The 12,911-nt window shown below is 43.0% G+C and overlaps 1 protein-coding gene across 9 annotated transcripts in view; it reads right to left on the reverse strand.

Moving 5' to 3' along the window:
* Positions 1-788: 788 nt before the first annotated feature.
* The window catches only part of kiaa0825 (KIAA0825 ortholog), a 97,695-nt gene continuing 85,572 nt past the window's right edge, over positions 789-12,911 (reverse strand). For all 9 annotated transcript variants that reach the window (XM_040196259.2, XM_040196257.2, XM_078087608.1 and 6 more), the window contains one exon: positions 789-1,673. In XM_040196259.2, coding sequence (XP_040052193.2) covers positions 1,505-1,673 — 169 coding nt within the window. In that variant the 3' untranslated portion in view covers positions 789-1,504. The remainder of the gene's footprint in view (positions 1,674-12,911) is intronic.

A 12,911-nucleotide genomic window follows, 5' to 3' on the forward strand; every position in this document is an offset into this window, starting at 1 on the left:
ATTTTTTTAAGCATTCTTTGTGATGAATCCTTCTTTGTAATGATTTGGTATGAATTGTACTGTCAGCTTCTCTGACAGTTGTCACCCAGTGGAAATGCACGTTGTTAAGCCTACAGGTGCTTAAAGGAGGGAGAAAGAAAGCATTTTCTTCACAGGACGTAGTTCTTGAAGGAACAGTTTGCCTGGACAAATGAACGTTTTTAATTTTATTTCAAATATAATACTTTAACAAAGACAAATATTGATTTTTTTTTTTACATTTTAGTATTTGTTCTTCACCACAGGCAGAATCTAGTTATTGGACATTTAGTTGTCTTTTGTATTCTCTAAGTAGTTTAGCGATTACAATCTAGCCCCATCCATCTGCAAACCGCTTATCCTGCACACAGGGTCGCGGGGGGTCTGGAGTCTATCCCAGCTAACTTCGGCCGTTAGACAGGGTTCACCTTGGACTGGTCGCCAGACAATCGCAGACAATCTAGCCCCATTGGCATTAAAAATCTAGTCAAGGAAAGGAACATCTCTCTCTCTCTGAAGTAAGAAATGTTTCCTGCCCTCCAAGGAATTGCTCAGGGTGTGCAGTAGCCGTTGTGAGCTGAAACTATTTCTTGTTGGTGAAAAGAGCATCATTTGTGTTGTTAAATCTATATTTGAACATGAGATATAACACAAAAGAACATCTCATGGATTTCAGAAAAATGTAATGCTTACCCAGCCAGGAATCATCATATATTATTGAATGCATAAAGATGAAAAAAATTGACGAATTGAAAAAGCGTGCTCGATTGTGGAGTAACAATATGATTTTATTTTCTCATAAATAACTAAATATGGACAAAGTTGGAAAACTATACTCAGTAATCCTATTTCACATGAAATAAATGTCTTTCCAATTTGAAGAAAATACAGACTGATACCGTATGGTTGTGCAGCTTAATTGGACGCAGCGCAATCAAAACATACATCATCTTGCTTTTCAACTGTGACACTTGATGTTTGCTTTCAGGAACCAGGAGAAGTTATGCTGACACCGACGCCTTTACACTCACTGTCTCAAAAAAAAACCTTCAACTACCAACAATGATCACACAGACCCATCTTGTCCCAGGCAAACAAATCCAGTTCCTCCATTTCCCAGAACTGATTCCTGTAGAAGCGCTGCGAAAAGATGAAATGCGCCATATGCAGCAAAGGAAAGCACAGCGAGTTTGTTTGAGACGTGTGTATAAGGAGGGAGGGAAAGTCTCCTGCACTCCTTTTATTGTTTCACAGTTTCTTTTCCGCTCTCTCACACTCATGTTTTCATGCACACAGATATGCAAACCTGCTGCACACAGCGCATGTACGGCACCAATTACACACACAAATGTGCGTGTGCGCACACACACACACACACACAGACACCATTATCCTAGTACCTTGAGAGCTGCAAGTGAGTGTGACTGGAAAACATTTACAACATGATAAAAATTCCTACTGCGTGGCATATTATTGGGCAGCCCTTTTATCGGGAGTGTTGAGCTTCCCCCTGGGTCTCCTCTGCCAGTGTCTCGTCGCCTTTGGGAGGGTCCTCTGGTCCCCGGCTGCAGCAGCAAACAAAATGAGCTCTCTGAAGTTCGTGTACCATGAATTTCTCTCCATCTTCCAGCTCCGCACCGTCCTGCATCTCCCACCTGGAAAACAAAGTGAGACAAAACGTAAGCTAAAAGTTGATGTGTGAAGACGTGGTTCCCTGCATCATCCCCTCTAGCTGTGTATCACGCAGTAAAAAGAGAGAACCCACATGAATGCTACTCGGCTTCTGGGCGTTTGGAGTTTGGAGTAACACGTTGCACAAAAAAATGTGTTTGACTCTTTCTCTCCGAGGCTTCAATGGGCACACTTTCACTCTTTAACTTGTAACATTGGAGTCTTCTCTGCTTTCTTCTCTCATGCTGTGTGAGGCAGTATTACAGGAGGCACTGCCGATGTGATACACAAACTACTAAAGTCATTAGAGGATTTAACTGAGTAATTGTAAAGGAAAAGAATCTGTTTTTACCTTTTTTTTTCAATCATCTGCATAAGTTTACAACGGTTGAACCAACCCTTTCCAGCTTTAAAATGTCTTATATCATGCAATCTTAAACCGTCTTGTTTAAATGCATCTACAGTATATACCATCACATATTTAAATTGGTCAAGCTCCAAAGTGCACGGAGGGCTTCAATATGAAGACATCAAGGGTAGTCACATTGTAATTCCCTCTGAGCATTTTGATGGAGTCTCTTGCGAATGACTATGGTCAATCAAATCCATATGGAGCGCCGGCTGAAAGCTGTCTTTGAGCTGCCGCATTACGCTCCCTCCTGAAGAATTATCTCCGACTGTCCAACTGCAAATGATTGCATTTTCATTGCATTCTTGGCGTCTCCTTTTATCCCACCCTCCCTCACTGTATCTTCAAACATGAACCATATAGTTTGTGTGTGTGCGTCTGTGTGCGTGTGGTTGTGTAAGGCGTAAGTGTAAGAAGGAAGAGGTGCTAAAACACCAAGTATTTCACGCAAATGTTTCATGCATACTAAGAAGCGGGCCTCACGATGCTCCCACTTTGATGAAATCTCAGTCTCTGTCACAGCGAGCATTCTCTTTCTCTGCTTCCAAACTACTGTGAGTGTAGTAATTACTGTCTGTAAGGGGAGGGTCTGTTATGTAAATATGCAGATGTAAGTATGCAGATTTGACAGTTTTCTTCCATTGCAGAGAACAAGAGTTTTTAGTTTTTTTCCCAGCAACTTTTTGTGTCAGTCTGGATGTCTTTCTTTACATTAATCACAGAGTGGTTGTCTGTCTTAAAAAAGGCAGAAGACAAAGGATCAGTAGTTAACTCAGCCTTCGCGGACTGCGGTACAAAGAATGCTGATGACTACTATGGGCAGACAGATTACCCCTGTATGTTCTTTTCAGTGACATAAAATTAGTATCAGTTCTACTAAATAACCATTATGGGAAACAAACCCTCACGCAAACAAAATAATAAAAATGTCACAAAATGTGCCAAACAAAATCCAGAAGAGAGTGAGGGAGAGCAGACAGCGTAAGGAATGGCGGCCAATAAAAGGAGGAGCGGGAGAGGAAGGAAGACGGGAAGGTACGCTAAAGGTTTTTCAATGTTTAATTTTCAAATAGGATTAAGCAGAATGACATTTAGCTGAAGGTTACAGGCTCAGCATTGTCTTAGCTGATATTGATATGCAGGAGGTGCCCTGCTTGTCACCGGGACAAACACTGTTGATGAATGAGAAGCCTTTCCCCAGGAAGGTGTTAAGTGCAAATTTGAAATGAGAAGGAGCTAGAGAAGGAAGAAAAAAAAAGAAGAAGGAGCAGACACGGACCGAGATTGAATTACCACGATAGTTGCCATGTATCCTGTCACTGGATAATGTTGCCAAAAGTGTAAATTGTTCCATAAAGTGTCGGTTGCATTTTCTTTGAGATTGGTTGATCTTGTGTTGAAAATGAGCTGAGAAATACAGAAGGTGCTTTGCTGTGTGTATCTAATTTCAATAACTTTGACACAACAATGCCTCTTAGAAATGCATAAGCAGGCGAAGGTTGACAACAACTTTACTGTATCCTCATTTTGGCAAGTTTTCCCCCGGAATTTACATCTTAATAAGAGGAGTCTTTCCCTTTAATTCTTATGGGCTCTGCTCATTTCTCATGCATTAATACTGGATCTGCTGACTTGGCGCTTCCTCTGAATACAGAACAGGACACACATATTAAGACTCGGATATTTACAGGATTGATGCCACGGGAGATTGTCTCAGAGCGAGATGAAAAGGCTGGCTCAGAGGTATTTCCCCCTGAACATCAACGTAAGCTGTCCTAATCATGGGACGATGCCGGCACGAGACGGAGAGCATCCATCCTGATTCTCAAATGATAATGACTAGTGATGTTTGACAAATGAAGAGCATAAGTCCTGCTCGGAGCTCGTCTGACGATCAACTTATTTCCTAAATCTTACTCAGAGCGCACCGCAAATGAAACTTTGGTGTTAAACTCGCAGCCAAACAGAGAATAACAAAGACGAGACTTTAAACTCGGATGATGAAAGAAAGGAGGGCAGAATAAAACCAGCAGAGGCACCAGCGAGGATTATGTGAAAGAAAGTGAGTGGGCAGAAAGACAAAGTGCCTGAAACACCTTGAGAGACAGTGGCCAGTGGTTTCCGTTGCAGCTGTCAGCGGGCTGAGTGGTTTCTCTCAGAGTGTCGGGTGTTTGTGGTGCGCCGGGTGCCCGGCCCGCTCCGCCGCTGGGACCGCTGTTTGTTTAAAAGGCTCGCCTGTCAAACAGAGAGCGCCACCGGCAGCCAGACACTCGGCTAAATGACTCTGACGGCAGCCCTAATCAGAGGCTTCGCACATTGCCGCAGGGCCCGGAGGATCCATCATAACCCAAGCCTAAATATTTAAAGTGCTAAACTTTCCAAAGGTCAGGCCTTTCCATGCATGCCAGGGCGACATGTGTCACAGTAACAGCAAGAGGGGGACTGAACAAGAGAACGAGAGAGAGAGAGAGAGACTATGGTAAAATGCCCTCTATAATTTGCACCCTTGCGAGAACCACTTTCAGCTTTAGACCTTTCGCAGTCGGTTAATTTTGGTAAACGGACAACAGTCTGACTGGTATTTATGTCGGCAACCATCTCATTTGGGGTTAGAACCCAGAATTATAGAGAACAATGAATTACACCTTTTTCTTTTTTGTAAAGAAACCTTTCTCAGCAATTCACAAAGCAGGTCTGCACGTCCACAACACGTTTTAAAAGTTCAAGCAGCTGCTTCCTGCTGCTGTTTGAGAAGAGGTGTGTAATAAGTAAAGCTGAGGTCAGTGGATGGCTTTGGGTAGCTATGGGAAGTCTATCTCATCCCATGTAGAGTGCATGGGAATAAAGCATTGCAAGAGACAGCCAAGCACTTCTAAGAAGTGACGTGAGGCATTTTGGGGAATAGTTGTTCAAGTCCCAATTTAGGATACCAATCTTATTGTGCATGAGTGCTTATAATAAAGTAGGAATTTCTTCTTTCGGAAACTCCTGTTGAGTAGAAGGGGCCAGATAGCAGGTATTTGACTTAAGAAACAGAGAAGGAGAAGCCACGTAGGGAAATTGAAAAAAAAAGAAGAAGGAAACAACATATTTCAGCTGTTAGTCGAAAAGGGATATTAAACATTAAAATCCAGTTCACTTGGGTTAACTGACAAGTTCACAATACGGGGCAAGAGGGTCGTCTCTTCTACTCAATTTCCATTGGGGAGCAAACATCCAATTCAATTTAGATATGTGCCTGCGCTAGGCCATGAGCCAGAGGCAGATTGTAACTGACAGCCATTGGACAGCCGGCTAAATTTGAATATTGACAAGACAGGAACTTGACAGAGGGGATTATGCTCTACCTTCTGACTTACTAGCCGCTGCACTGATCCATTCTATTGTCAGATCAATTCAGTGTCACGTCTACAGTAAGTCCGTGCGCTGATGCCACTCAGTATTAGACCCTACCTGAGATGACAAAAAAATGCAATATCAAACATTAACCAGTAGTTTCGCTGCTTCGGTCAATAGAGACATTGGCAAATGCACACACACATACACACACACACACTCACACACACACACACACAAAAACTTGAGAGGATGATCAAACTGTTAGAACTGTTAACCTTTAACTTCAATTGCTCTAATTTCTCTAACTGTAAAGCTGCCTTTTACAGTGTTTGAAGTGCCCTCTAATCTTCCGATGACGTTTTGACCGGATACATAAAAAATACGGGGACCAAATACATCCACAAACATCTGCAGTCTGTGTGTGTGTCTGTTTGTGGGTCAAATCCACAGTCTCATCCATGTCCAACCGGCCTTGTATCCCACCCAGCACACATCCCCCCCCCCCTCATCCTGAGGGCCGTTGAGAGCAGGCGAGTCATGCAACGCCTGATCAAAGGGCCTCGGACAGATCTGGGAAGGCCCTTTGAAAAGACAACCAGCGTTACACAAGTTGAAACGCTTGAACGTGCTTTGGCGCAGACACACAGACGTTGGCGCAGACACAAAGACACCCGGGCTCAGGGTTAAGCAAGATATACCCAAGAGCATGCACAGCGGGACACACAAACACACAACTTCAAACATACTGCGGTTTTAAACTCCATATCCAAGCAATAATAAGTCCAGCACATGAGATGACACAAAGAGCCTTTTCTTTAAATAAACCACTCACACACACACACACACACACACACACACACACACACACACACACACACACACACACACACACACTGCTAAAGCTGAGGAGTCCCAACACTGAGGAATGCAGAAGGAGGGTGAACCGATCGGAAATAACGAGTCATACACCTCCAGTGAAAAGCTACACTACACCTGTGCTTTGATGAATGACATGAGTTTACTTTCGTAACATCTCGGTGTTCTGTAAATTTGACTCTGAATGTAGTTGTGTACTCATTGTGTGGTGTGCTGTACACCTGAGGGATTATTTTTAACTGATTCCCTTGATATAAGTAATTCAAATCAAGCAGATTTCATTTGTAATTTTCAATTCATTTAGTCACAACAGTATTTTGGTATCTGCAGTTAACACCCATTGAGGCCTAATGATAACTCATGGTATATGATAATTAGCGGATATTAGCCAACGTAAAATATCTCTGGCCCGGCCTTTGCTATGAAAGTACATACTGTACGTCTAAATTAAAAGTTGTGCCTCCAAACCCCTTTGCGTGACTGTTTCTAACTCCCTGCTATTCTCTCCAATGATCCAGGGGGGAAGTTTGTGTAAATTTGCAGTGGCTTAATTATTGAATAATTTAGACCATGCACCAAATTAATGTAGACATTTCCATATTAATGTGTTTGCCAACCAATTCCAGATTTATTTGTACTGCGGACAGGAGAGTAGCAATTATCACGGCATATCATAGCAGTTGTGTCAGTATTTCAGACATCATTAGGCTGCTTGTCCACTGCAGTGTGAATGTGAGGACTGGTCTATTGGACACAATTTGGTACATTCCTCAGATAGGCTCGCTGGGCTTCTGTGAGTAAGATCTTTCAAATATGGCTCCGGGGAGAAAAAGGTGAGAGGCCTTGTTTGTGTTTGACAAGGTGAGATCTAATTTAGAATGCTGGCTGTCGTGAATGGATTATTACATGCAGAAACACAGGAAATAACCAAACAAAGTCAACATCTGCCGGTCAGTGCGGCGCACTATGTGTCCCAGGAGGTTGACAGCTCTCTGCTCCTCTTATCCGGTACTCAACCCCCTTTTCCTCCACCTCACCTCACCTTTCTCTCTCCCTAGTCTCCCTCCTGGCTGTGTGGCTCTTGTCAGGAGCTTGGCTCAGCAGGCCGGCACTGAAAACGGCACCCAAGAGGAGCATGTGACACAGAGAATTGTGAGCATGTGTGTGTGTGTGTGTGTGTGTGAGTGACCTCTCCCACTTGAGCTACTGTAAATCATTAGAGCAAGGCCCTTCGTTAAGGAAGACAACCACCTTGGCACCTTTAAGCTGTGTTCTACCTGACGCCGGTGTGACAGCGCCTCTCACAATTATTTCCAAAAAGGAAGCAAACTCAAAATAAATGTTTTTTTTAGCCCATCTGATCAGCATCTATGTGTTGCATTTCTGAAGTGACACTTATCTTTTGACAGGACTAAAATGATACCATAGAAAACAGATGCACTAACTGTGACTAAGTTCGCCGGACAGTCTTTTCCCCGTGATCCAAAAAGAAGGACGGGTATGGAGATTACGACGGAGGGAGAGAAATGAATAAGTAGCGAAAGAGGTCTTCCTTTGGACAAATACAAATTCATTTGCACATGTGATCACACACACAATTTAACACACTAGCTGAAAAGGTACTAAGGAAGACAAAGCCCCAACAGAAGCCCTAATTGGTCCTGTGCACAATGCACCAAATATTATCTCCAGCTCCAGAATCTTTGTGGGTTTTGTTAATCACTGCAGTTTCCCTGATTACTCCTCGCCACCTTGTAATGATTCCACTCTATTTAAGGCTGATCACTTTATCAAGTTCCCCGTGATAATTTGACAGTGATATGTTTCTGAATAATCTGAGAGTTTCGTTATGACATGGAAGCTTTATCCAGCCTCGGTCTACCAGTTAAAAAATACCATCTGCTCTTCCCCCTTCTGCCTTCCTCTGCAGTCCACAGCCTTACAACTGTTTTCAGCAAAATGTAACTTGTTGCTCTCTGCAGACTTTATTTGCAATCCTTCAGCACACTGGCTCAACCTCCTCTACCACCAGAGGATCTGCAGGCCGCCCAACTTCTCACGTTAGAGAATAATCATTCAAGCCTCCCATATTATACCATTTTCCTTAGTGTCGTCTGCATTTGAGTGTACTCCTCTAGACCTTGTCCCCAAATGCATAAAACATCGCCCATGAATTAATGAACAAAGCCGAAGCAGATAAACAGTCGGTAGCTTTAGATTCACCCTCCTCACACACACATGCACGAACACAAAAAGCATTCACTCATGAAATCTCCCTACTGAACACTATACAGAGGGGAAAAAAAGATGTTCGTTGTGATTTCACCTCAATGTGCTACCGGGATATAACCTATTACTTATTCAGTACTTCCTCTTTGTCATTTGTGCATAATATAAACTGTGAAATCTACTAAGCAGCGCTGAGGGTTGAGAAACTGCGACTTGCTCTCAGACAAAGGCCTCGCTCTTTCCCATTGATTTGGCAAAACTTCTATTCAAACCCAGCCATATATTATTTCACTATGAATAAATGTCATATTTCGGCATATTCGACTTTTTGAGCCAGTCAGAAAATATAACACCACATTGCGGCTTATGTCCCACGCAATTCGTTTGGCATATGAAATAAATGTGGGTGGATAGAATGTTCATCAGGTTGATATTTTCAGAGTTCAACCATCACCCTCCATAAGACAGGGGAAACCATGGTGACGTAGATTCCTCATTGAAGGTACTTGAAAAAGTTATCGAAAAAAAACATATTCACGAGGGAGTGGGCACCCACACTTCACATCAACGTAGCTGCAACAGATGCATGGACTTTCTGTTCCACCACAGTGAGCATCAGCAGACAAAGAGCTTCTTTGTGAAGCCGTTTATTTGTTTAATTTTTCAAATACTACATTGTCACTCTACCAATAGCTATTGCTGACCATAGCTGCACAATGTGGTGAAATTAGAGCTGCCCACTGACACTTGTTGGTTTGGAAAATCCTAACTGAGGACCCTACTGTAAATACAGCAGTATTCAGGCTCAGTTCATAATGATATTATTAGCAATGAGCCCCTGTGGTTCTGCTGGGCCTGCAATGAGCTGATTAGTCCATGCATACATTGATCTCACCTTAGCTTGTGATTTTGTGCGTGTGTGTGTTAGCTTTTGGTTGGAGGTGCTCTGTTATAGTGTATCAAATCAGGTCCTTGTTCTTCTACCAGTTCAAACAGTTCATTTCCCACCATGCTAATGGCAGTTTTAGGGGGTTAGGGAGATAAATGAATCCTTGCTGTCACCTCATTTAAAATCAAATGGCACTTAATTATAGCTGTATGTGTTTTCAAACACTTTGCATAATTTATTGTTCTGCACCATCCTAATCTCCAGATCCTTATCGCTTGTGCTCTGTTTTACCCCCTCTGTCCTTATAATAAAATGATAATGCTCCCTCTCACAGTTTTTCTTTCTCTTTCTTGCTGCCGACAGCAGTGTGAAAGAGATAAGGCAGGCGATGAAAAGAAGTTTTTAACTTGTGCCTCACCTTGTAGGGATTTGATAGTGTAAAGGTCTATTGTCAACTCAGGATACATACATGCACACACTCACACGCATACATGCACACGGCCCTGTGGCACTGTTGCAGTTCGTTAGTAGTCAAATTCTATGAAAATGGCGAGATAACATCATTATTTGTGGTTTGGTTGCAGGCACACATTATAACAAAAAACAACGTATGCAAGCACAACATGCAGAGTACATGTTTCAGCCTCCACCCTTGTGAAGTTCTACCTGCTTTGGATTCATGCTACATGACCACAATTTCAGTTATTCGCAGCATCGATGCGCGAGGAGGAACTAGTGCAGTGTAGGAGCACAAATAGGCTGCTTTACTGGCTGAGGCTGCCACCATCAACAATGAATGCCAGATTTAAAAAAAAACACATCAGAGTGACTCATATGGATTTTATTTGAAATGTAATCAGGTGTCACGGTGTGGTTCACTTCCTGTCTTATTTTGTAGTTTTCTGCCACTCGTGTCCCTGGGTAACTTCACTTCCTGCCTTGTCTCGTCATCCCCTGTGTTCCTCTAATAGTTTCCACCTGTGTCCAATCACCTGCACCTCCCTTGTGTATTTAAGCAGTGTGTCTCCTGTGTCACTTGTCGCGTCATTGTCTTTCGTCTCACATGTTGCCTGCTGGTTTTCCTCCCGGTTCCTGCGTTTTGACTATTAAAGTCTTTTGTTTCCCGCAAGTCTGCGTCTGAGTCCTGCCTTCCCTCAACCCTGACATCAGGTGCATGTTATTTACCAAATACTGTATATTAATTGTAGAGGATGGCAGCTACATACTGACTAGCTGTGTAGTGATCGTGGGATATGCAGATATATGGTATAGATAGATAGTAACAGTGCAGTAAACCGGGGATCTTACATGAATTAGATGTAGTTTGTATAGTATTGTGTCTTTTGGAAGATTGCTCAACCTTACAGAACCTACATTCTATTGATTGTATGTAATACACAACAATTTTGGAGGGATTTTTGCAGTGAACAAACCAATATTTTTTACATCCATCATCCTTATTACTTTGCATTCAGGGAGCATGGTGTACTGTATAGCTGCAGCTGCTGGAATGGGTAGTATGTTAATTGTCTGGCCGTACACTGGATCAGAAGACAGATTTAATCCGTATAATCAGAGAATTTTGATTCATGAATGTTTATATCATTTAACTAAATAGAAGATGTAAAAAGCTATTTCAAACAAGCAAACAGAGGAAACATCAGAAGACGCATCAATTTAACACAAACACTGATTATGAAAGCAAACTGCAGCAGTTGATTCCAAAGTGGCATTTTATAACAACAAATAGGCCAAATCCATCGCAAAAGTATCTGGGTTTAGTTACTTTGGGCAAGCAAATGCCCTTCAAAAAAGTTGGTAAAAAGTCCTTGTCTTATGGATCCATGCATATAAACAGACACACAATCTATAACACCTTCATCAATGAGTGTGAATTAGGATCCGAGTGTGTGTGCATACCCATTAAGGTGTCTATGTGGCCTTCTGCTCAACAGACTGCGAAGCATAAGCTGTTGCAGCTTTACCATAACTAGGTAATGGATGGAAGTAGCATGCAGTTGTGCATCCTCTCTGTGGGCCTTCCATCCTGGGCCAGTCGATGGAGCAGACAGGCTGGGCTTAGTGTATCACAAGGATCCGATGGTGGGACAGCCGAGCAGACAGATACGAGTCAATAGGAAGCTGCTGCTTTTGAATATTCACTCAAGTGTTTTTGTGGTAAGGCGCATAATAATTGGCCACAAAAATATTCATAGAATGTGAAAGGAAGTAGGAAGCAGTTTGTGTGTGTGTGTGTGTGTGTGTGTGTGTGTGTGAGGTAAAAGTTGAGGTTGTATTCTCTTGATTGACTTCACAACTGGGTCACTTCAACAAAACACAATCAATGTCAGTCAAGTCAATCTGGGTTCCCAACACAACATTCCTCGCAAATAAACTAATATTATATAAACTTCAGATGGACACTGAACTATATAATTACAATAAAGTAGATTGCTTAGCCTCAGAAAACCATCAATCATATACAGCACAGCCATTCCAAACCTATTCCCTACAGAGAAGCATAAAGATATTGCTATCGAGTTTTCAAAATGTCAGGGCAACGGAAGCCCAGGCATGGCACAATTACATAATGATTATTGCAAAAAAGTTTCTCCCCCTCACTCAGTGTGGCTGTAATATGCAGTGGATGGCCATGGGGGTTCATTAGTGAGAACAGGCTGTTGTTGAAAAGCTCCAGTTTCACCTCTGATCCCGGCTAATGTGATTTGGACCTGAGATTGGTAGTGGAGAGATTAGATGCTAGCTCACCTCAGGGTGGGAACCAGAGGAGGAGACATACATCAATGTTGTTTGCTTTCGAACATAAACGTCTTCTCACCTCTAATTTGCTCCGAAGCATCTGCAACAAAAAGTGTTACTAAAGTATTTGTGGTCTAATTTATTTTTCAGCGGCGGAGAAACGCTGGGGCCGAGCTAATCTGCTCTGTTACATTTTGAAGTGCATGATTTGGGCTTTCATAAGCAACCAATTGGTAGGACTGGAGAACCGGGGGATCAGCTATGGATGACAACTGTGTTAGCGTTCTCCTCTCATTACTTCATGGCTTACCCTCGACGGCACGCACTGCCAGTTGCAATGTCAGGCTACTCCTTCTTTCATTTCCTTTTCATTAAGCCTCTGCTCTCTCTGTCACTTTTTAGCCTCGATGCTTACACCCCCCCACCGCCCCCACCCCCCCCCACCGCCTCTCCAACCTTTGTCCTCACACTCCTCGGGCCCCCCACACCTAGTCCATTATGTCTCTACCTCGTTCCTTCCCCTCATTCCTCTCTCCCCCTCTCATTAGGTCATAGTTGTGGGGATTTGTCAGAGTGGCCGTGTTGATTAATAGGCAGACGGAGCCCCTATATTTGGGGGGCTGTCAGCTGGGCTCCAGAGTGCCAGGGCCGCCCTGCTGAGCTCCCTCACCACCCAGGTGGCCCCATTTGGGCTAAATGAGCTGTGAAGGGTCCCGGCTA

The sequence above is a fragment of the Gasterosteus aculeatus genome, chromosome 13 (genome assembly GCF_964276395.1).
Source record: "Gasterosteus aculeatus chromosome 13, fGasAcu3.hap1.1, whole genome shotgun sequence".
NCBI lineage: Eukaryota > Metazoa > Chordata > Actinopteri > Perciformes > Gasterosteidae > Gasterosteus > Gasterosteus aculeatus.